Consider the following 26,920-nt stretch of genomic DNA (forward strand, 5'->3'; position numbering starts at 1 on the left):
AGAGAGAGGAAGTTAACCCAAAGAGAGAATGGATTTTTTCCTCCAGCAAACTGGGGTGGGGCATAACGAGCCAATTAGAGTGTCTGAAAGCATAGTAATAGTCAGATGGATTATCACCTAAACTGCTTTAAAAACAACAACAATAACTCAGAGAGAGACTTGGCAAAGAAATGAGCCTGTATGAGGAGGGGTGGAGCAGGTGCGTCCACTTGGCCACAGCTGAAGCCGGCCAACTCTCCTTGTCTGGTGCTAGAAGACCTTGGCACCCTCGGCTACACCTCCCCAGCCAGCCCCTCAGTCAAATGGTGGAATAAACAAAGAGGCAGCTAGGGGCTACAGGCGACTGAGTGCTGGGCTTGAACGCACAAAGATCTGGGTCTAAATCCTGCCTCAGACACTTGTTAGCTATGGGAATCAGCTATAGTAATGTGAACGCTTGCTGTTTTTATTATCTGGAGGCAGAGGATTTGGGTTCCGATCTATACCCGGGTTGACATGAGGAAATCCATTCCTCTTCCCTGGGCCTCAGTGTCCTCATCTATAAAGTGAGGGCATTGGACTAGATGACCTTTAAAGTCCCACCCAGGCCTAAATGTATTTTCCTACAAATTCAACTGTTACTACACTGGGAAAAATGGAAACGTGATGGAGAAATGGAGTCACAGGAAAGGTCTGAGGAACAATGAAGCCTGCTCCCAGCCGAGAGGGGATGGAGAAGGAGACACAGACTTCTGGGCATGGCCAGTTTGGGGATTTGTTTTGCTTCACTGTGCATATTTGTTACATGGATTTTTGTTTTCGTTTTTAGTGAGGAGGCAGGTGGAAATAAATGCTTATTAATTAGAAAAATTAGAAAAGGACATGTAGCAGGAAATAGCTAACAAAAGGGAGAGCTGTGGAGGATGGGACGCAATTAAAATTCATGTTTGACCAAGTCCATTCATTTGTTCATTCAGTAAGCATTTATGCCTGCTGTGTGCCAGGAACTGGGTTAACTACAAGTCTCTGTCTTCAAAGAGCTTTTGTTCTATCTGGGGAAAGAACACACAGACAGATAAGTAAATATAAAGTAATATGGGGGTAGGGAAGCATTACTAGGTGTGAGGAATCAGGACAGATATCTTAGTCAGGAAGCACTTAGTTAACATCTACTGTGTCCCAGGCATTTTGTTGTGCCAGGTAGCTAGGTAGCTAAAAGATTGGGGCAAAATGGCCTACCATGAGACCCCCACTGCCATCCGTAGCTCCTTTGATTCATTCCTTTCTCTCTGGATCATTTCCTAATGAAGCCATACCATTTTTCCTATATGATCTCATTTCCTGGGCCCAGAGTCAGGAAGACCTGAGTTCAAATGTGGCCTCAGACACTAGCTGTGAGACCCTGAGTGAGTCACTTAACCCTGTTTGCCTCAACCGAGCTAGAAAAGGAAATGGCAAACCACATGCCAAGAAATCCCAAAATGGGGTCACGAACAGTTGGTCATGACTGAACAACAACAAATGTGCCAGGCACCTTGCTAAGCTACATAGGTGCCTCCTGTAGAAAGTGACACTTGAGCTGAGCCTTCAAGGGAGCTTAGGAGCCTTGAGAACCAGGAGTGAGACAAGAGGCAGGATCTCCTGAACAGCGATGGGGGACATGCAAGGTGAGGGTTATCAGACCAGAAAAAATGGCCAATGCAAAGACCATGAAGGGTTTTATTTTTAATCAAGGTCAGGCTCTTGCTGTTCTGCCCAGGCTATGACAGTGAAAAATTGTCCGTTAAAGTAGAAGGTCGACTAGTTTGTTGTATTCCAAAATCGCTGAAGGCAAAAGAGCAAATTTAAAGATTTAAACGTGAAAAAAAGATGAGAATACGAGACTTCTTCAGTGATTGCCGCAGGTGTGATCAATTCTGCTGGATTTCAATTGGTTGTTTTCAAGTTAATTTCTGTTTTCCTGCCGTCACCACTGGCTTCCATATTGTCTCTTTCGCCCTTGATTATGTTCCCATCTGCCCCTTTCCTGTTTCTTCTTTGCTCTCTTATTCCCTAATGCACAATGGATTTGAAATCTGAGAATCTGGGTTCAAATCCCAGCTCTGCCACTTATACTGTGTGTGACTTTGGGAAATTTCTGTGGCTTTTCTGGGCTTCAGTTCCTTACCTGTAAAATGAGAGGGTTAAATGAGATGGCCTCTGAGATCTCTTCTAGCTAGAAATCTATGGTCATAATAATCTACTTGCCTTGTAGGATGGGCAATTTGTTTCCCTTGTCTGGGTCACCGTTTCCTCACATGTTAAAAGAAGGCTTGGATTAGATTATTTTCCACTTCTCAATCCTATGATCTGCTCATCTTTCCCATTCCAGCTTTCTTCCCTCCCTCTAGAGAGTCTGGCGATCCATCAGTCTGTCTGCTTCTTTCCTCTTCCATAGGGCCATCTGCCTTGCTTCTCAGCCACTAGGCCATCTGTCTCTTCTTCTGTTTGTCTGACTGTCTCTTCCTATACCTCCCATCTTTCCAGGCTTTCAGTCTACTTCCGTCTGCTTCCCAAAAAAGGAGACTGTGTTTAGAGGAGGGGAAGGCACTTACGCATCGGACCTGAGATCAGAATGAGTTTCTTCTATTTCTATCTAATATGTTGAGCATCCTTCTCTGAGCCTCAGTTTCCCGATTTGTAGAACAAATGGATTCATAGAATGTTAGTGCTGAAGAAGCTTACTTAGAAGTACCCTAGACCAGCATCCTCATTTTACAGAGGAGTTAGATTAGACCAGAGGTTCCCAAACTTGTTTGGCCTGTACCCTGCTTTTATAAAAAATTACTCAATGCCCCCGCAGGAAATCTACTTTCTTTAACCCTTTAATGTTTTTTTTTTTGTAAATTTGCATAATTTTGAAAAAATATAAAACATTTTTCTAAAAAATGACTCATCTTAAATTTAATAACTTATTGTGAATTTGTGGGTTTTTTCCTGAATTGAAATTTTGATGATGTAATATTACATCATGTGATCATATAGTATCATATTGTAAACAGGTCATTACATGCACTTATTCCTGATGATGCATGCTGGACTTCCCAACAATGAGCAATGTGCTCACCAGCCAACACTTGCTTGTTAAGACCTGTCAGTGGACTAGACCACCAATAGGTTATAACTTGCATTTTGTTTGGTTATTTGGAAAATAATATAATCACTACAACTTTAACTCTGTTACACAACAGATGAAACATGTACAGTTTTTCAAAATTCCACTCTTCTTTCCTTATGCTTTCACTGCCCCCTTATTTTTATTCAATGCCTCCCAATTACACGAGAAGCTATTGCCACCTCCTATATCATTCCAGCTCTTGCCAGCAGGCAGTATCACCTACTTTGGGAACCTAGCAGGGGTGGGCACCTGTGTCCCATGTGGCCTTCTAGGTCCTCAAGTATGGCCCTTTGACTGAATCCAATCCACTGGGACAATCCTTAAGGCTTTCACAGGTCCTTCTCTTTCTGTCTCTCACCAGGGTTCCTTCCTTTTTACTACCAATTGGAAGGAGCATATGATTAATTGAGGTGAAACTCCTTGCCAAATCCCAAATTCCTTCATCCTGGAGGCCAGGGTCAACTCATTCAGACTCTTTCTCCCTTCCCTTTCCTCCTCCCTCCTTTCCTATCCTCTATTTAGGGAGGGGGCTATCTTTCCAGTATCATTCACATATCTCTATTCCCTTCACTCTTTTTCTCCCTCTCAAGCCTCCTGCCTCCCCTTCCACCATCTTTTCCCTTCTACCTCCATGGCTTCTTTTTTCTACTCCAGCCCCTCTTTCCAATATGCAATGCAATAAACCTTTATTAAACACCTACTAGGTGGAAGTTGTTAGGAATATAAAGACAAAAAAATGAGGAAATAAAGAAAAAGAAGTTGTTAGGAATATAAAGATAAAAAAAGAAAAAGAAGTTGTTAGGAATATAAAGATAAAAAAAGAAAAAGAAGTTGTTAGGAATATAAAGACAAAGTAAACAGGAAACAGCCCAGTTCTCTAGAGCTTTCATTCTGCTTGATCAAAGGGAGAGCTGGAAGATACCTTCCAGCTGGGCCTGGAATCAGGAACACCTGAGTTCAAATCCAGCCTCAGACACTTCCTAGCTGTTTGACCTTGGCCAAGTCATTTAACCTGTTTGCCTCAGTTTCCTCAGTAAAAAGAGAATAAGGGCACCTACTTCTCAGGGTTGTTTTGAGGATCAAATAAGATAATATTTGTAAGGCACATAGTAGGCACTACAGAAATGCCTATTTCCTTCCCCTCACTCCCCTACCCTTCATAAATAATTATAGCTAGCTTTTACATAGATCAACTGAAGTAATCTCTGTACTGTTCTTTGCAAACCTTAAAGTGCTATATATTTGCTGTTGTGTCCTGTCTGAACTCTGTGACCCCATTTGGGGTTTTCTTGGCAAAAACACTGGAGTGGTCTACCATTTCCTTCTCCAGCTCATTTTACAGATGAGGAAAGGGAGGCAAACAGGATGAAGTGACTTGCCCAGGGTCACTCAGCTAGTGAGTGTCTGAGGCTGGATTTGAACTCAAGTCTTCTTGACGCCAGGCCCGGTTCTCTATCCATTGCGTCCCTTAAATTCAGGAGGATACTAAGTAACTGTAGAGTCATTTCAGGGCCAGAGGCGTACTGACAACACCTCCTCCCCCCGCGCTCTCTTCCTCCTCCTCTCTACATCCCCTCCTCCAGTCTGTCCCCTCCCTGGCCCTGGAGCCCCGGGGTGCCCCTGCTTCCCCAGCTGGCCCCTGGCTGGGCCCCGCCCCCTCTGCTGGGCCCCGCCCCCGCGCCCTGGTTGGGGAGGGGGTCGGGAGGGCAGGGCCTGCCAGGTGAGTGTGCTCCGCCCCCAGCCTCTCTCTCTCACTTCCGCCCAGGTGAGGGGAGGGGAGGTGCTCCTGCCTCCTGGAGCCCCACCTTTCCCGGTCCCTGGGCCAGCACCCGCCTCGCGCACTCACTCTTCGGGACCGAGCAGGTAAAGAAAGGCTGGGGTTAGGGGTGGGGTTCCTGCTCCTCCGATCCCTCTCCGCCCCTCTCCCGTGGCCAGGCCTCCCCTGGCTCTCGCAGGGCCTCCCGACTCCCGGCTCCCGGTGCCAGCCCCTTTAACTTCCTACGTCAGCCACCGGCCCACCTCGCCTGCCCCGCACTCCTCCCTCTGCTCCCTGGTTTGGGGGGGCCGATCGGAGCGCAGATGCGATTTGATGGAGGCCAGGAAGTCGGAGGGAGAAGGAGCTGGAACATTCCCGGCCCGGGAAGGAAGGAAGGAAGAGAGGGAAGGAGGGAGGGAGAGAGAGACGGAAGGAGGAGGAGGAGACCAGACCCCCCTTTTTTCTGTCCTGGAGTAACACGCATCTGCCAGGCTCGGACGCCTGGGGAGCTCCTCAGCCGGGAAGAATCTTGGAGGTCGTTTAGACCAAGCCCTTTATTTTACAGATGAAGAAACTGAGGCCCAGAGAAGGCGAGGGCCTTGGAGGGGCCCGTTTTCTTCTCCACCTGTTGGGACCACGTAGACTTAAGATGATCTCTCCTCTCACTTTGGTTTCTTCCCGGGGGAAAGAGATTTCACTGTCCCTGCTCATCCAAGGTCTTGCCTGCTTTTAGGGAGCGTCAGGATTCATATTTTACACGTGGCTCACTATCACAGGTGACCAGCGTTTACTGAGCACCTACACTGCCTTTGGTAGACAGACCTGGACTTTGTTCTGGAAATTCAGTTAATGTTCAGAGGAAGGACAGGGAAAGGGAGGAGTCAGTCCCTGCTAGGATTAGGGGGATAGATGATAGAGTCATAGATCTCAGAACCTGAAGGGATCTTAGCCATCTAAGGTGGCAGCTAAATGGTAGATAGAGCTGGGGGCCTGGAGTCTGGAAGACCTGAGTTCAAATCAAGACACAAAACACTTGTGTGACCCTGAGCAGTCGCTTCACTCTGTTTTTCTGTTTCCTCAACTGAAAATGGGGGTAATAATTGTACCTACCTCCCAGCATCCTTGTGAAGGTCAAATGAGAATGCTAGTGTGTTTAGCACAGTGCCTGGCACAAATTAAGTTCTATAGAAATATTAGCTTATTATTATTCTCTGGTCTAATTCCCTCCTTTTACAAGGAAGTCAATTCAACAAGCACTTATTAAATGCTTACTGTGTGCCAGGAACTGTGGAGGAAACCAGCTTTGTGTACACTAGTTGCCAAATGAATGGTACAGGAGTAAGGGGATACATCCTTTAGGCCATGCCTGCTCTGGTGCCGTGGCAAGTGTTTTGGCTCTGGGGTCAGAGGGCTTGGGTTCAAATTTTGCCGCTGACACTATCCACGGGGGTAAGTTATTACATCACAGGGCTTGAGTTTTCCCACTTGTCAGGGATGGGGGGGGAAGGTAGATTTAATGGCCTCTGAGGTCTGTTTAGCCTCTGGTTCTTCTTTCAGGCCCTGGAAAAAGGACTGGGATGTGATACAGTGGAACTAAGTTGGAATCTTGTTTCTGACACTGCCTGTGTAACCTTGGATAAGTCACAACCTCTCTGGGCTTAGCCTCCTCATCCGGAAAATGTGGGCATTGTACTACATGCCCTCTGAGGTCCCTTTCAGCTCTTAATTTGTGAAAAGTGGAGAGTTTCCATCTCAAAATTTCGTAAAACATCTCCTTTGCCCCACCTACACCATTACTGTTTGGATGCTTATCTATATATCTAGACCAAGTTTCTCCAACTACCCCTGTCTCCCTGTCCCCAGAAAGCAGGCTTCTATGCCACTGTTGTATCCCTGTCATCTTTCATCTGGAAATAAAATTGATGACATTTCTATACTTGTTTGAGTATTTGCAAGGTGCCCGCTCGATTCCTACCATATCTCTGGGAAGTGGGTACTTTTACAGATGAGGAAACTAAAGTCCAATAACCGACTTGACTTGGATCACAGCACTACTAAATGTCTGAGGCAGGATTTGAATCCAAGCCTTGTTTTACTCCAAACCCAGCATTTTATCCACTGCCTGCCTGGGCTGCCTCTTTTAATAGGCATCTAGTGAATGTTTGCAGAATCGAATTCCAGGAATCATAAGATCCTAGATTTATAGTTGGACAGGACCTCAAAGCCCATTTGGTCCAAAGAGCTCATTTTACAGATGATAAAACTGAGGCCCAGAGAGGTTAAATGATATTCCTAGGATCACACAGAATAAGGGGCAGATCTGGACCCTAAACATAAAGCTTGTTATTCCAAGTTCCCCTAGTGGGAACTGCTTGAACACGCCTTGGTCATGTCTAGTGTCCCCATATTGTTTTCAGTATCTTTTGGGTTCCCTGTCCATACCCCATCCTCTTATCTCTTCCCTGCCTCCTACTGGGAGGAATTGTTGATTGGGAAAAAACATTGGGCCAAACCCCACACCCAGACTTTTCTTATTCTGTGCCTAGAACCACTGTTAGGGAGATCTATGCCCTTGGGGAATTCCTGTCTCCTTTGTTGCCAGATAAATTCATTTACATCTTCTTTGCTGGGTGGGCTGAAGGTTGGGTGGTATTAAAACCACAGGGTTAGAGCTGAGAAGTAGTCATGGAGCCTAACCTGCTCATTTTACAAAGGAGGAAACTGAGGCCCAGAGAGGCTCACTCTTACCTGTTAGCAGCCCTGATGAAATGTTAAGGCAGAGGGCTCTGAGTATTAATTTAAGAGGAGACAGCTTGGTCCCCCTGCCAAAAGCATCGACTCTGGAGTCCAGAGGACTGCCTCTAGTGTTCATTCACCCCCTGTGTACCAATGGGCAAATCACTTACACCTTTGGCCTCAGTTTTCTTCCTTTGTCAAATTAGGGGGTTGGATGAGAGGGTCTCTGAGGACCTTCTGGCTCTAGATATAGGAATTCCTGATAATCCTAAGCGAGACCAACGAAGTCAGGACAGTTCCTTGATTTGGAATTCAACCAACCAATAAACATTTATTAAGTGCCTACTATATACCAGGCACTATGCTAAGCTCTGGAATTAGGAGCAATTAGGAGCTTGGTGAATGTGTCAGAGTCGGAAGGGACCCAAAGCCTGAACCTGACCACAATGGTCATCCAGCCTTGTTTGAGGACCTCCAATAAGGAGAGAGAGCCCCTGCTAGCTAGGTGGTGCAGCACATGGAGTGCTAGACTGGAAATCAGCAAAACTCGAGTTCAAACCCTGCCTCAGATTCATATTAGCAGAGTAACTCTGGGCAAATCACTTACTCACATCTCAGCCTCTTTATCTGTAGAATGGTAACTACAATTACTTACCTATATCACCAGTACAGTGGTGTGCATGTACAGTGCTTTGTTGACCTTAAATTAAAGCGCTGTGTAAATGCTAATTGTTGTCATGACCTTCACGGAAGCCTATTCCATTTTAGGATAGTTCTGGTTTTCCTTAAACCTCGCCCCTCTCAGCAACTTTTACCCACTGCTGGATCTCAGACTGGGCACATACCCAGAGGCTGTCTTGTGCATCCTGCCCCTGGACACATATTTTCATGGTGATGCTATGATTCAGTTCAGCTCAGCAAACATTTTTGATGTTGTTTGATTTTAATTCAGCATTTCTGAATATATTCCCTGCCTCACATCTAGTCAGCCAGCTCTTGTAACAAAGAGTTTTGATAAAAGTTAGATTAAAGTAATTTCAGCAAAACTAACCAATCCCTGGGGGCAGCTAGATGGCACAGTGGATAGAGCTTGGGCCTTGGAGTCAGGAGGACCTGAGTTCAAATGGTGCCTCAGATACTTGACACTAAGTAGCTGTGTGACCCTGGGCAGATCACTTAACCCCATTGCCTCACCAAAAAGAAAAAAAAACCCAAACAAAAAAACTAACCAACCCATGGTGGAGGCTTCTATTCAACAGACCTCTGTGATTTTGGAGGTACAATGACAAAAACAGTTTCTGCCCTCAGGAAGCTTAAATGCTGTGGGTGGCAGCGTAACTTTGACACAAATAATTATGATGGAAAGAAAATTGAAGAAAGAAAGCAATAATAACTGGGGGAAGAGGGAAGGCTGCACCAAGGGGATGGACTCCATCAATTGGGATTCAGTGAAAGGGCTGCACTTGAGGACCTAGAGGGCCACATGTGGCCTCGAGGATAAAGGTTCCCCTCCCTTGGCCTGGGAGCTCCTTGAGAATTGGGACCATTTTTTGCCTTTATCCCTAGCTTTTAGCACAGGGCCTACCACGTACGTAGTAGGTGTTCAATGAATGATAGTTGGTTTACTGCCTGGCCTTGAGCTGAGCTTTGACACAAGGAAGATAAGCAGTGCTTACCAGGTCTGGCTTGCTGATTCCTTAGCCTTTTACCTAAAGTCCTCCACAGTCTGATTCTTTAAAAAAAAAAACCCAACTCTTTTTAAAATTTTGTTAAGTATTTCCCAATTACATGTAAAAATTTTATTAGCAATCATTAAAAAATTTTTTGAGTTACAAATTCTCTCCTTCTCTTTGGCGCCTCCCCCCTCCTTGAGAAGGCTTGCCTGCTTTTATTAATTTAATTTAATTTTTTAAATTATTATTTGTATTATTATTTTATTAATTTAATATCGATCATACATGGGAAATCATACAAAGTGTATTTCTATATTAGCCATGTGGCAAAGGAAAACACACAAAAATAAAATAGGTTTTTTTTAAAGTTAAGAAAAGTATGCTTCAATCTGCCTTTAGAGTTTATAATTTCATTCTCTGGAGATAGATAGCACTTTTTATCTTGGGTCCTTTGGAATTGTCTTGATCATTGTCTTGATCAGAGTAGCTGGGTCTTCCACAGCTGATCATCCCTAACAATACTGCTGTTACTGTGTACAACGTTCTCCTGGTTCTGCTCACTTCACTCAGCATCAGACCATACAAGTCTTTCCAGGGTTTTCTGAAGTCAGCCTGCTCATCATTTCTTATAGCACAATAGTATTCCATTACATTCATATACCACAGCTTGTTCAGCCATTCCCTAATTAATGGACGTCCCTTCAATTTCCAATTCTCTGCCACCACAAAGAGAACTGCTATCAATATTTTGTACAAAAAGGTCCTTTTCTCTTTTCTTTGATACAGACCTAGTAGTGGTATTGTTAGGTCAAAGGGTACGTACAATTTTGTACCATTTGGGCGTAGGTCCAAATTGTTCTCCAGAACGGTTGAACTAGTTACTAGTTCACAACTCCACCAACAGTGCGTTAGTGTCCCAATTTTTCCACACCTCCAGCATCTGTCATTTTCCTCTTTTCTCATGTTAGTTTATCTGATAGGTGTAAGGTGGTATCTCAGAGTTGTTTTAATTTGCATTTCTCTAATCAGTAATTTAGAGCATTTTTTTGTTATTATGGATAGCTTTGATTTCTTCTGAAAACTGTTCATAGCCTTTGACCATTTATCAACTGGGGAGTGACTTTTTATTTTTTACAAATTTAGCTCAGTTCCCTATATATTTTGAGAAATGAGACTTTTATTAGAGAAAACTTGCTGTAAAAAAAAAAGTTCCCCGTTTCCTGTTTTTCTTCTAATTTTGGCTGCATTATTAGTTTTTGTGTGAAAGTTTTTTAATTTCATGTAATCAAAATTATCCATTTTTACTTCTTGTGATCCTCTCTATCTTTCATTTGCTCATAAACTTTCCCCTTATCCATAGATCTGAGAGGTACATTTTTCCATGCTCCCCCAGTTTACTTCTCTTATCACCCATTATATCTAAATCATTAATCCATTTTGACATTATCTTGCTGTATGGTATGAGATGTTGGTCTATGCCTGGTATCTACCAAACTGTTTTCCAGTTTTCCCAGCAACTTTTGTCAGATGTTGACTCCTTACCTCAAAAGCTTAGATCTTTGGGTTTATCAAACACTACGTTACTATTGGGTATTGGGTACCTTTTCACCTAATCAGTTCCACTGAGCCACCATTCTTATTTCTTAGCCAGTGGCAGATTGTTTTGATGATTATTGCTTTGTAATATGGTTTGAAATCTGGAGCTCTTAGGCTGTCTTCCTTAACATTTAAAAAAAGTTGTTCCCTTGATATTTTTTTCCTTTTGTTCTTCCAGATGAATTTTGTTAGTATTTTTTCTTACCTCTGTAAAATAATTCCTTGGTAGTTTGATTGGTGTGGCACTGAATAAGTAATTTAACTTAGGCAGAATTGTCATTTTTATTATATTGGCTTAGTCTACCCATGAGCAATTACAGTTTCTCCAATTGTTTAGATCAGTCTTTATTTGTATAAAAAGTGTTTTGTAATTGTGTTCATATAATCCCTGAGTTTGTCTTGGCAGGTAGGCAGACTCAAGTATTTTATATTATCTTCAATTATTTTTAATCTCTTCCTGTTGGGTTTTGTTGGTAGTACGTAGAAATACTGGTGATTTATGTATATGTATTTATGTATTTTAGATCCTGCAACTTTGCTGGTTGTTCATGGTTTCCACTAGTTTTTTTCAGTTGATTCTCTAGGATTCTCTAAGTATACCTTCGTACATCTGTAATGGTTTTGCTTCCTTGTTGCCTATTTTTATTCCTTCAATTTCTTTTTCTTGTCTTATTGCTGCAGCTAACTTTTCTTAGTGCAGTATTGAATAATAGTGGTAATAATGGACATCCTTGCTTCACTCCTGATCTTACTGGTTAGGCTTCAAGTTTATCCCTATTGCAGATAATACTTGGTCTTGGTTTTAGATAGATAGTACTTAACATTTTAAGAACAGCTCTATTGATTCTGTATTATACTTTCTAGTGTTTTTAATAGGTGAGGGTGTTGTATTTCATCAAAGCCTTTTTCTGTATTGATATGATATGAGTATTGTTTTTGTTATTGATATGGTCAATTATGCTGATAGTTTTCCTAATATTGAACCTAGTCCTGCTTTCCTGGTATAAATCCCACCTGGTCAGAGTATGTGATCTTTGTGACATATTGTGGCAATCTCCTTGCTGGTATTTTATTTAAAGGTTTTGCAGTGATATTCATTAAGGAAGGTGGTCTGTAGTTTTCTTTCTCTGTTTTCACTCTACCCAGTTTGGGTATTAGCACCACATTTGTGTTGTAAAAGGAGTTTTGTAGGACTCCTTCTTTGCCCATTTTTTCAGATGGTTTATATAGTGTTGGGATTCATTGTTTTTTAAATGTTTGGTAGAATTCACTTGTGAATTTATCTTGTCCTGGGACTTTTTTTCTTGGGACCTCAATGGTTTGTTCCATTTCTTTTTCTAAGATAGGGTTATTTAAATATTCTGTTTCCTCTTCTGTTAATCTGGGCAGTTTCACTGATTCTAATTTAATTCTGAGGCAGCCTGGTGGTGCAATGGATAGAGCCCTGCCCCCCCCTTAAGAAAACCTGAATTCAGATCTAACCTCAGGTACCTACTTGCCATATGACCAAGTTCTGCAAGTTACTTAACATGGCATTTGCCTTGGTTTCCTCTACTGTAAAATGAGGATAGTAACAGCACCTACCTCCCAGGGTTGTCGTGAGGATCAAGTGATATATACATACATATGTATGTATGTATGTGTATATATATATATATACATACATATGTATGTATGTATGTGTATATATATATATATAGATATATACATACATATGTATGTATGTATGCATATATATATATATATATATATATATATTTTAGGCAGTTGGGGTTAAGTGACTTGCCCAGGGTCACACAGCTAGTAAGTGTCAAGTGTTTGGTCTGAGGCCGAATTTGAACTCAGGTCCTCCTGACTTCAGGGCCGGTGCTCTATCCACTGCACCACCTAGCTGCCCCAATCAAATGATATTTATAAGGTGGTGTAGTGCCTGGCACATAGTAGGTTCTATATAAATGCTTATTCCCTTCCCCCTTATTTACTTTCTCTGCCTCTCTTCATCAGTGTACTCAGGTCTTAGACAGTTGCCTAGGGGCGCTGAGAGGTACATGAACCTCTCTGGTCACATCTGCTGGGGTGTGTCAGAGATGAGATTAGGGGCTGCCAGGTGGTGTAGTAGATAGAGCACTAGCCCTGGAGTCAGGAGGACAGTTCAAATCTGCCCTTAGACACTTAATAGCTGTGTGACCCTGGGCAAGTCACTTAACCCTTATTGCCTCAAAAAAAAAAAAGGCTGTAGTCAATGGATCAAGAAACATCGATTATGAGCCTACGCTGTGCCAGATGCTGTGGTAAGTGTACACAAAGCAAGCCGCAAACAGAGGCAAAGCCTGTGCTATTCTCAAGGAGCTCAGCATGATAGGGGGGACAGCCTACAAGCAGCTTCATCCAAGTAAGATGTAAACAGGCCAAGCTGGAGAGGATCTCCGAGGGCAGAGCAGCAGAGGCCGCCTTCTGTCCAGTGTGAGCCTCCACTCTCCTGATTGAGCCCCGCCTTTCCTCCCTGCTGCTCATGAGGTGCCGGCTGGGCTGCTGGCCTTCGTGCTGGGTCCTGTCATTGGATTTTTTATACCTTTCTCCATGCCTGGAATGTTTCCTCATCTCTACCCATCCAGATCTTCTCTTCCTTCAGGTGGATTCTTGTTGTGTGTCCCCAAGGAGGACCATGACATGAGGGAGGTGATGCTGTGACATACAAGTGAGTTGGATTTAAGCAAGGGAGACCTGGGCAAAGTCGCCAGCTTTACTTTCTCCTCCGGAGCCATATGGGTCCACTTCAGAGTCCCCCTCCTTGATGAAGCCTTCCTGAACCTCCCGTGGCTAACCTGGAAGAGTCACAAAACCTTTCCTATACACAATCTTATTCAAGGTATCAGGACCACAGATTTAGAGGTGAAAGGTCCAGCCCCCGTATTATACAGAGATGACACCTCCAAAAGTGTTCCCTCCATCCTAAAAATGGGCCGAGACTGACTTCTAATCACATTCTGCCATATATCATGCTTACTTCTCAGGATTGTAGAATCATTGATGTAGAGCTGGAAAGGCTGTTGAGTTCAAACCTTTCATTTTACAGATGGGGAAACTGAGGCACAGCGAGGGGAAGAGACTTGGCCAGGTGGTGTCTGAACTCAGGTTGTTCTGGCTCCCACATCCAGAGCTTTGTCCATTACTACTCACATCCCCTTCTTAGAGTGAACTTCTTCAAGGCAGAGCCTGTCATTTTTCGTCTTTGAATTTCCAGGGTCTTGCATGGCATTGTAAACACAGTAGGTGCTTACTAAATGTTTAACCCACAAGCATTTATTAAGTGCTTACTGTATGCCAAGCACTGTGCTAAGGTCTGGGGTTACAATGACTAGATAAGTGGAACAGACTTCTTCCCAAAGTAGAGAATTCCTGGTTCCTGGAGGCATTCAAGAAAAGACCAAATGATTCCATATTGTCGAGGGACTCAAAGGTGGACTAATTATCTTATGGGTCTTGTTTAATTCTAGAATCCTATGAATCAATTTTAAATACAAATGCTAGCCTGGTAATAAGAGTTAACATTTATCTAATACTTGGAGCTTTGCAACGTTCTTTATATATGTGTTATCTTGTTTGAGCTTCACACTGACTCTGTGAGGTGGTTGCTATTATTATCCTCATTTTACAGGTGAGGAAACTGAGGTTGAGTGAAGGATTTTTCAGACACAGCTGTGTAACCCTGAGCAAGTCACTTAAACTCTTCAAGCTTTAGTTTTCTCATGTGAAAAACGGGTTTAATAATGGCACCTATTTTACAAGGTTGTCTGAACATTAAATGATATTTCATTAGCCATAAAGAATAGCTACGGGGCGCAGTAGGTAGAGCCTCCGGCCCAGAGTCAGAAAGACTCCTCTCTGAGCTCAAATGTGGCTAGAGACACTGTCTAACCATGTGACCCTGGGCAAGTCACTTAACCCTGTCTGCCTCAGTTTCCTCATCTGTAAAATGCACTGGAGACGGAAATGGCAAACCACTGCAGTATCTTTGCTAAGAAAACCCCCAATGGGGCTGTGAAGAGTCGGACCCAACTGAAATGACTCAACAACAAAAAGTTACTGGTGCTGTTATTTGTGAAGTGACTCGCCCAGAGTCACGGAGCTTGTAAGTGTCTGAAGCAGCCTTTGCACTGGGGTCTTTTGGGTTTTCAGCTGTCCGTCTTACTGCTTACCTTTAGTTGTGGTTAACTGACAGCCAGCTGAGAGCAGGATGGGGCATAGACTAGACCCGAGGGTGGACGTGAAGGTGACAGGATGCTTTTGTTGCTCTTGTTCAGTCATTTTCAGTCACGTCCAACTCCTTGGGACTTTGTCTGGGGTTTTCTTGGCAGAGATACTGGTATGGTTTGCCATTTCCTTCTGCTTATTTTACAGATGAGGAAACTGAGGCAGATAGAGTTAAGTGACTTGCCCAGGGTCACACAGCTAGCAGGCGAAGTGTCCGAGGCCAAATTTGAACTCAGGAAGAGGAGTCTTCCTGATTCCAGTCCCAGCGCTCTATCCACTGAGCCACCAAACTACCCAAGAGACTGGTTAGGAAGGTGGAAAAGGATAGTCATCTAAAAGGAGGCACATTCTACCCATTTCCCGATATGCTAGAGTCACTCTTGGCTTCGAGATCAGAATTATCTTGAGCGCTCCAGGCATGTTCTAGTTTGTTGACCCATGAAGCAGAATCATTGTGTACCTTTCCATAGAGATGGCCCAGCAGTCTGGCTCGAGAGGAATGTGCCCTGCTCACCTTGCAGAGACAGCCCCACCTGTTAGCTTAGAAGGGCTGACGTGGGCAGTGGCTCTTCTGTGCTGTGGGCTGCCAAGGAGTGGTACTGTTGAGAGCACATCTCAGTTTCTCCCTCGGTCCCAGCACTCAGCTTCGGGGAGCCTACCTGAAGCTGGAGAAAACATTTGACGTTTGCAGTCAAAGGGCCTGACTAAATCCTGACTGTCACTTTCAGACTTGTTCCATAACCTCTCTGGGCCTCAGTTTATTTATTAAAAATTAGGTGGTGAGGAATAGGTAACCCCAAAGGTCCTTCTAGCTCTAAAGCTAGTATCATATGGTGGTGGAGCCCAAACTTCATAAATGTCTCCTCAAGAGTGCTTTAGGTAGGGGCGGCTAGGTGGCACAATGGATAGAGCAGTGGCCCTGAAATCAGGAGGACCTGAGTTCAAATCCAGCCTCAGACCAAACACTTGACACTTACTAGCTGTGTGACCCTAGGCAAGTCACTTAACCCCAATTGCCTTAAAAAAAAAAGAGTGCTTTAGGTAGAGATCCCATTGAAGTTAATGAAAATTCTTGGGTCTTTTTATCGGGTTAGACAGGGCCCCAGCTGGTTTTTAATTGTTTATTCATTGACCTTAACTCTAAAGATCATGATGTCAGCCAAAGCTTTAGTCGGTGGGGCTGTAAAGACAAATAAAAGACATACATGGTGTCATGTTCCTGCTTTTGGCAGTCACCAAGACTATCTGGGTGGTACAGTGGGTATGGGTTCAGATCCAACCTGACACTGGCTAGCTGAGAGGGTCACTTCTCATTTGTTTGCCTCAGTTTTCTCATCTGTAAAATAGAGACAATTATATTATCTCCTCCCAGGGTTGTTGTGAGCATCAAACAAAATAATAAAAGAGATAAAAGAGGGCTCAGCACAGTTTCCGGTGCCATAGAAATCATTACTATTATTGTTAAGTCGGGGTTGTTTTTTGTTTTTGTTGGTTTTTTTGAGAACACAAGAAGTAAAAATAACTAGGCTGAGGGCTTAGTTTGGTCACAAAGGATTCCCTTTCCCCCACTTAAACCTGCCCTACACAAAGAAAAGTACTTTTTTTCTTATGTACGAAGCCTCTGGCAAGGTGGTGGGGATCTAGACACCAGCATTTTGAGGTCGGTGTCTTCAAGGAGTTGATGTTCTTTGGGGATAAACAAGGACACGGGAAAGTGAAAGCTGAGTGATTAGAGGAGACCGGGAAGCAGAGAGTAGAGAAGGCATCATGGACAGTGGGATTAATGACCTCACTCTTGAAGCAAGAGACAAACTGTTGAGAGGTAGAGATGAGGGGAGTGCCTTGGGAGAGGCAAATGTGCAGAGGTTGGAGATACTGAGCTCTGGGAATAGCTTGCAGTCCTGTGGCTAGACTATGGCTGTGGATGAAGGACGGTCCTAGGAAACAAATGAGAATGCTAGTGTATGAATGGAAATCATATGAAAGGGAGTCATGAAGTCAGGCTAGGAAGGTAGGTTGGAGTCAGGTTGTGGACAGTCTGAGCTGGTTTATCTGGGGGACGATAAGGAGCCACTGAAGATGACTGAGTTAGTGGAATGTGAGTCTCTTTTTTTGAAATTAGGGATATCAGTTTGGTAGCTTTTTAGAAAATAGATTAGACAGGGCAGAGACTGGGCTCTGGAAGCCCGTTGATTGGCCAGGTATGGGGTGAGGAGGGCCTGAACTAGGGCCTTGTGAGGGGAAGGGATTGGGTGTATGGAGGGGGGTTCATGCAGAAGGAGGAGTTTGATTATGGAAAGGCTGATAGAATTATTGATCAATAGCCATATGGTCCAACCCTTGCTTTCTTTTTTTTTAGGCAATTGGGGTTAAGTGACTTGCCCAGGGTCACACAGCTAGTGAGTGTCAAGTGTTTGGTCTGAGGCCAGATTTAAACTCAGTCAGGTCCTCCTGACTTCAGGGCTGGTGCTCTATCCACTGCGCCCCCGTAGCTGCCCCCAAGAATCTAAGCTGTGGCTAGATTTTAGGAATCTCAGCAGTGGCTAAATGATAAGAATCTAAGCCCAACCCTCACTTTCACTTTATAGATGAGGGAACTGAGGTTGAGAGAGGCTAGAGGATAAGTGACTTGCCCAGGGTCACCCAGATGGTCAGCATTAGTGACAGGATTGTGGTACCCTGGACAAACATAGGGGATTTCAGAAGAGGTTTGGAGGGAATGGATATTTTTGTTTTGACTTGGTTGCATTTGAGATGCCTGTGGGGCATCCTGGTGGAGAAGGACCACAGGTAGTTGGTGTTGGGGGCCTAGAGCTAAGGAGAAAGCTGTAGGTAAGTTATAAGAATGATGGACTACTTCAGCTTTCAGATCCTCTCCACACCATTCCCAAGACTGTACTATACCTACAGTGAGTGATGGAGGCAATCTCTCTCTCTCCTCTTTCTCTTTCTTTCTCTTATCTGTCTCTATCTCCATCACTTATCTATGTCTCTGTCTCTATCTCTCTGTCTCTGTCTCTATCTCCATCCATATCCATTTGTCTTTGAATAGATACATATATGGATAATTATATATTAAATGATTTTTTTTGTCCAAATCCATAGATTTCTCTGGTTGTTTGAAGAGAACAGTTCAAGATGCCTGAAAATCCTGCAGCAAGTATGTATACAATTTGTAGCTCACTCACCGAGTGCTGAGTCATCAGGGAAGGGATGGAAGACCATTGACATTTAATTGGCCCTTTTATCCACCATTTTCTCCCACAGCTAAGCTGCAGATCCTGCAGGTCCTTGACCGTCTGCAAATGAAATTGCACGAAAGGGGTGACACCTCCCAGAATGAGAGACTTGCCTTGTTTTATGAGACACTGAAGAGCCCCCTCTTCAACCAGATACTCACGATTCAGCAATCCATCAGACAGCTGAAAGGACAGGTAGGTTCCAACCCATGGGCCTCCCTGTTGAGTTGGTTTTACAGGGAGATGTATGGATTGATTTTAAGATGTTGTAATTTGGTGACGTGATGGGCTGGGATCACAGAGTTGGAAGGACGAGTCATGAGCCTCGTCATAGCTTTCTCAGTGAATGGTCTTCCTGTTTCTGCTTGAAGAGCTGCTGTTGTGTCGGGGGCCCCTGGGCCAGTGTTTCAGCCCCGACAGAGACAGTTGTTAGAAAGTTGTCTGAGTTGTCCCCAAATCGGCCTCCCAATTACTTTGTCCTCTTGAATCTCATAGTACCTGTTGCTGGATAAGTGAGTCAAGAAGAATGCCATTTGTAGTGGGGCTGGCATCTGAAATAGCTGTTTTCTTGTTCTTTGACTTTTGGATGGGGTCCTAGGGCTGCCAGTGCATATCTGCATTGCTCTGCAGCTTAAGAGTCAGAGAATTGCTTAGAGACCAGAGGAGTGAAGGGCCACACAGCGAATAAGGGGCAAAGAAACTTGAACACGCGTCTTTGTGGCCAGATCTCTATCTACTGGACCACACTGCCTCTCAAGCACTATGTAAAGATCAGTTGTTGCTGCTGCTCTTAGTATCCACAGCATATTCAAATCTAGAATATTCCTGACTCTTGAGCTTGGCTCTCTATTGTGCTGCCTCTCCTGTGCATACCCAAATGTGCGAATGTTTGTGTGTTCTCATCCTTGGGGGATCTGCCTCCATTGATGGAGATCATAGACCAGACTTGCCTTTGATTGACATGAAATGTTGCTGGTTAATAGACGGTGCCTGGTGCCGGCATCTGTCTTTATCCTAATGGATTGTTTATTAAAGTATCCTCATGATGGCCACCTGCGTGACATTGGGGAAGCCGCCCAGCCTTCTGGGGCAGTGGTTTTCTCTGTAAAAGGAGGCGATCGGACCAGGCAGCTTTTCTAAATTTATGATCTCTGGTATCCAAAGAGAAAACAAACAGACCAGGCTGTGTATTTACACCATCTGCATCACCGAGGCTGTTAGCTTCTGTGCAACGTGCAACATCTAATCTGTCATAAGTCAATGGGAGCAGGGGAGGGAAAAAAGGGAAAAAAACAAAAAATCGCGTGATAACTTTATTATGTATTTAAAAGGAGTAGCAAGTTGTACATTCTAGATTTGCAGTTTCATGTACAATCATCTTTTTTCTGTATTTGACTATGTTATGGAAATGCTTAGTTTATTTCTTAAGTTCAGAATAAAATAAAAAAACCAAATATAATAGCAACAGAAAAAACAGTCAATGCATGAACTTTTTGGTAGGTTATGAAATTATGTGATTGTTTTCTCTCTCTCCCCCTCAGCTTAGCCACATTCCTTCAGATTGCCTGGCCAACTTTGATTTTTCAAGGAAAGGATTGCTTGTGTTTACTGACAGCTCAATTGCTAATGGGAATGCCCACACAGCCTTTAATAACTCAGCTGCAGTGTTTCCTTGGACCCCAAGATCAGGAAATGAGGAATTTAACTCTGTCATCCAACAGATGGCACAGGTAGGTCAATCCCATCTTGTTACATGTAGATTCCATGCCTCCATCCCCCAATCCCCCATTTCCCGTCTCCCTGACATTGCACTGGGTACCCTATGCCTGAAAAACACTAGCTTCTCCTACCTCCTCTTCTTAGAATCCCTAGCTATATTCCATAATGAGTTCAACACCACAAAGTGTTTCTCAATAGCCCAGCTGCCAGTGTCTCCCTGTGCAAAATTACTTTGTATTAGTTTAATGTTTATGTGCAAAAATGTTTTCTTCTGACAGAATGTAAGCTTCTTGAAGGAAGAGATTTGGATTTTTGAGTTTTTATGGCCCCATTTGGTGTGGCATAAGGGAATAAATAAGCATTTATGGAGCACTTCTGTATGCTAGGCATTGTGCTAAGTGCCTTTTTCTTTTTAACAAATATTATCTCATTTGATGCTTACAAAAGCCCTGGGAGGTAGGCCCTACTAACAAATGAATGAATAAACAGACAGATAGATTTAAAACATTCCCATTTTACATTTGAAGGGGACAGCTAGTGGTGCAGAGGATAGCATACTGAGACCTGGATTCAGGAAGTTCAAATCCATCCTCAGACACTTACTAGATGTATGACCCTGGGCAAGTCACTTAACTGCCTCAGTTTCCACATCTGTAAAATGAGCTGGAGAAGGAAATGGCAAACCGCCCCATTGTCTTTGCCAAGAAAACCCCAAATTGGGTGATGAAGAGTGAGAGACTACTGAAAATGCCTAAACAACAACAATAACAAACTCATTGCAAGCAGGCTTGAGTAGAAGAAATTCTTCATGGGGAGCATCCTGTACTGATTTAATCACAGCTTCACCCACCCCTCCATCCACCTAGTGCCTAGCACTGCATGTGCCATTATTGTTCAGTGCGTCCAACTCTTCATGCCCACATTTGGAGTTTTCTTGGCAGTGATACTGGAGCGGTTTGCTATTTCCTTCTCTAGCGCTTTTTACAGTTGAGGAAACTGAGGCAAATAGGGTGATGTGACTTGCCTAGGTTCACACAGCTAGGAAGTGTCTGAGGCCGGATTTGAACTCGGGAAGATGAGGCTTCCTGACTCCAGGCCTGGCGCTCTGTGCGCTATGGTGCCACCTGGCTGCCCACCCTACTGTATAGCAGGTACTAAGTTAATACTTGTCTACCCCCTACATTTCTCCTTTTATCTTTCTCCTTTGCCTCTCCCAGAGAGCAAGTCTTTCAAGCAAAATTAAAAAGAATTTAATAAATGTTTATCGATTGATTGACTGCTTTATTTTAACATGTATTCTCATAGTTTTTCATGTCTTTGCTTTGGTAGCAGTTGTGGACATCAGGGGGATATAGTAAGGAAACCCTTTCTCCAAACTGCATTGGAGGCTAGGGTTGGCCTAACCTTGCCTTTACATAAATGGTGGGAGAGCCTTTTCTCCTATTGGCTACATAGTGCCCCTGGGCAGCCAGGAGGAAAGAATGGGGCTGATTCCTGGGAGGGGGAAGGCTGCCTGTAATCTCTCTCTGAGAAGTGATGAGTACTCCTTCCCTCCTGCCCTTCCTCTTCAAATCCTGCTGAATAAAACAGGATCGAGAGGAATGGAGTTGATAGGCTCTTAAAAACTACGTTCAAGGACTGGGGGAATGTTCCGATACCATCTTTGTCTGATTCCTCTTCTTACTTAAGTACAGTCTGTAACTGATCTTTGACATTTGGGACTAGATTTGTTCCTCACTTGAAGTCATTGATGAAACCTTCTTTTGCCTGTGAGCTTCAGTTTACAAATGGAGTCCGATCTGAAAATAGAAGGCCAAATCAGATGGCAGATTCATTAATTTTAAAAGCACCACCTAAACCAGAATCCTTTACCTAGCATTACCACTTTATTCCATTTGTTTCATTATTCAACAGTTAATTTTTGTGCTTTGCTTTTGTTAGTCTCCGGCATTAGAAATGCTGCCCTTTCAATTAGTGTGCTATTAATGGAGTGAATAAAATCCTTGGCAATAAGGATCGGAGCCTTGTGGTTTAAGATAAAACCCATGTGGAGGGTGATGTTTTCTCCCAGTCTTTCAAGTTGGGAGCAATATGAGTTTGTCATAGGGTTAAAAACAGAACTCCCTCTCCCCAAGATGCTCCTTGTTTTGACTTGAGCTAAAAGCTAGTAGTACCCTGAGAATTTAGAGCATTAGACACTGTGAACTCTCTGAAAATGTAACCAAGGAGAATTTTTAGTAAGAAACCAATGGGGAAAAAAATCCATAACATTTTGAAGATGTTTGCAGAAATGCAGAAAACACACAACAGGAAATGTCTTCTGAGAATTGCTCTTCCCCTTGGGGTTCAGCTCATCGTGGGAATGAAGTGTCAGAATGCCTCCCCAGTTCCCTGAGGTTGCAGAACTTCCTCGAGACTGCCATGCCCTGGATTCAATCTTTACTGACAGTCATCAAGTGAGAGTTTTCCAGAAAGCAAAATGTGGGGTTGGTTTAGTGTCAGAACCGGCCAAAGCAGCTCCATCTGTGCCTCAGCAGCTTCAGAGCCGGCTCAGTGTTAAGTTGTGGACTTTACTTCTCTTCTGTCTCCCCATCAGGGCAGACAGATCGAATATATAGATATAGCAAAGCCGTCCACCGGAGGCCTGGGATTCAGCGTGGTCACCGTGAGAAAGCAAAACGCTGGAGGTGTTGATCTCTTTGTGAAGGAAGTCCAGCCGGGAAGCATAGCAGACAGGTGAGGGTCATTCACGTCCACTCTGCTTGCTTTGTTTCCCTCACAATAAGGTTCTAAAACACTACTTTGTTGATCCCTCATTTTTCCCATTACCTCTCTTCAAGTCCCTTGAACTTCATGTAGGGAGGGAAAAGCTTCCTGACAATTTGAGCTTTGGGGGTCCCAGTGGATTCTATCTCACTTAAGGTCTTCAGGCAGAAGCCAGATGACCACTTATCAGGTTGTAATTCTTCAGTCATGTCTGACTTTTCATGACCCCATTTGGGGTTTCCTTGGCAAAGACACTAGAGTAGTTTCTCATTTCCTTGTCTAGCTCATTTGACAGATGAGGAAACTGAGGCAAACAGGGTTAAGTGACTTGCCCAGCGTCACACAGCTAGAAAGTATCTCAGGCCAGATTTGAACTCAGGAAGAGGAGCTTTCCTGACTTCAGGCCCAGCACTCTATGCACTGTGCCACTTAGCTGCCCATGGTGATCGGGCTCCTGTTAAGTGGTTATCCCAGAGTGGGTGGGCTTTCCAAGGTTTAGAATTCAAAAAAGGAAAAAGGGATGAGGACAGAAAATAAGACTGAGGATGGTGAGTCAGAGAGGCAGGAGGTTAACAGTGCAGTGTCCAGGAATTCATTCCAGAAGAGCATTCTAAGAAGAAGGTAGTCACCAGTGTCAGAGACTGAAGAGGTCAAGGAATGGGGGGACCAATAAAGGTCAACTGAATCTAGCCATGAAGATGCCTTTGGCTGTATTGAGTAGTTTCAGCCTAACATGGAAGCCACATCCTAGCAGGTTGGGGGTGGTTTTTTGGAGGCAGTGGTGAGGAAACAGATTGGGTGGGTGTGGAGAACACCTTCTAATAGAAGGGCTGGAATTGTTTTTGTTTACCTTTAAAACCAAATGTCTTTTTAAAAACCCCCCAACAACCCAACATTTTGCAGGATGCACACAGTGTAACTCGTGTTAATTAGTTAATGTGTGCTCTGATGAAAAAACATTCTGAAGTGCTAAGTTGTAGTCTTTAATGGAAACAGTGTAATAAACAAAAGAATTCTGTAGCAACCTGCTGAATGTGGAGGCTGCAGGCGTTAGGGTTTTGTGCATTTTTCTCTGGGAAGTTAAGGAGCGCCACTTAACAGAAAGAAAAATCTTTTCCTCTTTCAAGGGATCAACGATTAAAGGAAAATGACCAGATCCTGGCCATCAATCACACCCTCCTGGACAGGAACATGACCCATCAACAGGCTATTGCTTTGCTCCAGCAATGCACGGGATCTCTGTGGTTGGTGGTCGCCAGGGGATCAAGACAATGGCCCGGCCAAAGTTCCACTAACCTGAGTAATGCTAACCCTCCAGAGAAGGTGAGTAAGAAAATGAGGAGCGTGGCCTTGGGGCCAAGCAAATGAATCTTTCTAAAGATTTCTGATATGTTAATGAATGAATGAAAAAGCATTGATTGAGTGGATTAGTATGTGCAAAAAGCAAAGACAGTCACTGGCCCCTTACATTTTAATGGAGGAAACAACTCACCTAGCTGTGGAATGTAGAGAAGATTGACACACCCCATCCAGGGACATTGATAGTTTCTATGGTTCCTGCTTCCAGAACTGGTGGGGAAGGAAATAGGAAGAATGTCCTGGGGGCCAAGGCAATTGGTCAGGTGGTGGAGGAGTTGCCCTAAATGTTTAGGGAGGGGCAGTCACTTTGCTCACCTGAGCAAAGCCTCAGGTCAGATGTTCCTCCTGGCTCTGTGAGGTTTGAGTGCAGGCTGACCTGGAGCCTTTGGAGAGGAGAAAGAGAAATTTTGATTGTGTTCTGAGAATCATCTGATCATATATTTAGATCTGGAAGGATGAGTACAATCCTCTCATTTTAGAGATCAGGAAACTGAGGTCCAGAGAGGAAAACTTTCTTGCCAGCATCTCACGACATGTTATCATATGAGGTGAGATCTGACTTCACTAAAAGGAGTTAGCATTTTCACGTAGGCAGGATATTTCATAAAGGCTTTTTTTTTTCTCTTTGCTGTCGCTTGTCCCAGAAGGGCTTGTGTGTCTGACCTTGATGACAAGTGTTTGTTTGCTGAGCGTCAGAAGACAAATTGAGCTGCTGTTAGGAAAATGAGTCATTAGCTTGTCCCTTGGAACAGGGATCAGGATCGTTCTGCATGGCCCCAGAAGACCTAACTAGGAGCCCTGGGGCATAGAGACAGATTAGACTTGCTGTTGTGAAAGACTCCTTATCAGCCAAAGCTATCAGCCAGTGATTTAGGCTGCCTTGGAAGGGTCTGAGTTCTCCACCCAAGGCTGGGTGACCACTCGTCAGTGATGTAGCTGCGATTCTCCTAGGTGTGAGTCAGACTAAGTGGGCTCTCCAGTTCTGTGACTGAGTTTTGAAGATAGGGAAAGGATTCTTTCTTCTTTGATGCTGTCTGTAGTCAGATAATTTGCTTTTACTTGACCTTGGATTTTTTTTAATTTTTATTTTCTTTGCAAAGGATCTTTTTTTCTCATTTTAATTTAATTTTCCTTAACAAAAATTTATTTTCTTTTCCTCTCACACCTCTTCTGTAAAAAAGAGAGAAAAAACCCCATGTAGCAAATATGGATATTCCAGGAAAACAAATTCCCACATTGACCATGTCTAAAAAAATGTCATTTTGTCCTCTGAACTCATCCCCTCTGTGTCAGAAGGAGGGACCCTGCTTCATCACGGGCCCTCTGGACTCATCCCCTCTGTGTCAGAAGGAGGGACCCTGCTTCATCACGGGCCCTCTGGACTCATGCTCCACTATTGTGTTGATCAGAAGTCTTAAGTCTTTCAAATTAGTTGTTCTTTCCAGTGTAATTACTATATAAATTGTTTTCTTGGTTCTGCTCATTTTGCTCTGCATCAGTTCTTAGCAAGTGTTTTCATAAGAACAATTCTTTTATTTTTTTTTCTTTTTAGGCAATTGGGGTTAAGTGAGTTGCCTAGGGTCACACAGCTAGTAAGTGTCAAGTGTTTGGTCTGAGGCTGGATTTGAACTCAGGTCCTCCTGACTTCATGGTTGGTGCTCTATCCACTGCACCACCTAGCTGCCCCAATCTTAGCAAGTGTTTTCAGTTTCTCTGTTACTTCCTTCATCATTCCTTACAGCATGTTTCTATTCCGTTAGACTAATACAGAGTAATTTATTCTGCCATTCTTCGGTTGATAGGCAGTCCCTCAACGTCCAGTTGTTTGTCGCCACAAAAAGAGCCGACGGAGCTATTTATACATCCTTTTTCTTTGGGCTCTTTAGGTAGAGTCCTGGTCTGGATGTCTTTGCAGAGGATCTGTATTTAGAGCCAGAAGGGATATTAGAGCCCAGCTAGTCTAACCCCCTCATTTTAGTGAGGAGGGGGCTGAGTCCTTCTTCCCTCCCCCCAAATGGAGAGACTTGCTTAGGGCTGTACAGTTAGCAGTTGGCTGGGGGGAGGATGGACACTAGGTCCTCCCAGTATGGCCTTTACTTACCCCTTGGTACCTTGCTGCCTCAGAATTCAGAGTGGTATCCTTTATGGCATGGCACGTCATCTCTGAGACTCAGTTTCTTCAACTGTAAAATGGGGAGAATAGAAGTCATACGATGTCTGTTCTACTTAATGGAAACTTTTGTCATTGTGTTGCTTTATATGTTTTTATATTTTTAAAGAAAGCAGATTCTTTCTCCTTGATAACCTTTAAATTCCTGTTTGCTATAATAGAACATCCACTAAGCAGTAAGAGTAGATATGTGTGGTTTTGATTATATATATGTATTTTTTTTTGGTGAGGCAATCAAGGTTAAGTGACTTGCCCAGGGTCACACAGCTAGTAAGTGTCAAGTGTTTGGTCTGAGGCCGAATTTGAACTCAGGTCCTCCTGACTCCAGGGCCGGCGCTCTATCTACTGTGCCACCTAGCTGGCCCACGTGTGTGGTTTTGGTTGGGTGCATGCCTGCATGCTGTTGTGGTGGGCAGCTGAGTTTCTAGAATGCATTGCAAATTTCCAATGGAAATTGGGGCAAGATATCAAGAAGTGTCTCCTTTCTCTTTTGGGTGACAGGCCTTTTCATCTCAC

General features: G+C 43.7%; 1 protein-coding gene and 1 long non-coding RNA gene across 4 annotated transcripts in view; one reads left to right on the top strand and one right to left on the bottom strand.

The window, feature by feature from the left end:
• Positions 1-1,680: 1,680 nt before the first annotated feature.
• On the bottom strand, positions 1,681-5,607 carry LOC144457868 (uncharacterized). The gene is made up of 2 exons (XR_013487454.1): positions 5,156-5,607; positions 1,681-2,524 (listed from the first exon to the last, which is right to left on the bottom strand). It is a non-coding gene; the product is annotated as an uncharacterized LOC144457868 (long non-coding RNA).
• PATJ (PATJ crumbs cell polarity complex component) overlaps positions 4,860-26,920 on the top strand; it is a 340,451-nt gene continuing 318,390 nt past the window's right edge. For 2 of the 3 annotated variants that reach the window (XM_020993089.2, XM_078156676.1), the window contains exons 1-6: positions 4,860-4,999; positions 18,257-18,311; positions 18,419-18,585; positions 19,932-20,120; positions 22,706-22,845; positions 24,003-24,198. In XM_020993089.2, the coding sequence (XP_020848748.1) occupies positions 18,290-18,311; positions 18,419-18,585; positions 19,932-20,120; positions 22,706-22,845; positions 24,003-24,198 (714 nt within the window). In that variant the 5' untranslated portion in view covers positions 4,860-4,999; positions 18,257-18,289. The remainder of the gene's footprint in view (positions 5,000-18,256; positions 18,312-18,418; positions 18,586-19,931; positions 20,121-22,705; positions 22,846-24,002; positions 24,199-26,920) is intronic. The other variant, XM_020993086.2, reaches the window with a different exon arrangement.

Source organism: Phascolarctos cinereus, unplaced genomic scaffold, assembly GCF_003287225.1.
Source record: "Phascolarctos cinereus isolate Bilbo 61053 unplaced genomic scaffold, phaCin_HiC Scaffold_5;HRSCAF=322, whole genome shotgun sequence".
In the NCBI taxonomy this organism is placed as follows: Eukaryota; Metazoa; Chordata; class Mammalia; order Diprotodontia; family Phascolarctidae; genus Phascolarctos; species Phascolarctos cinereus.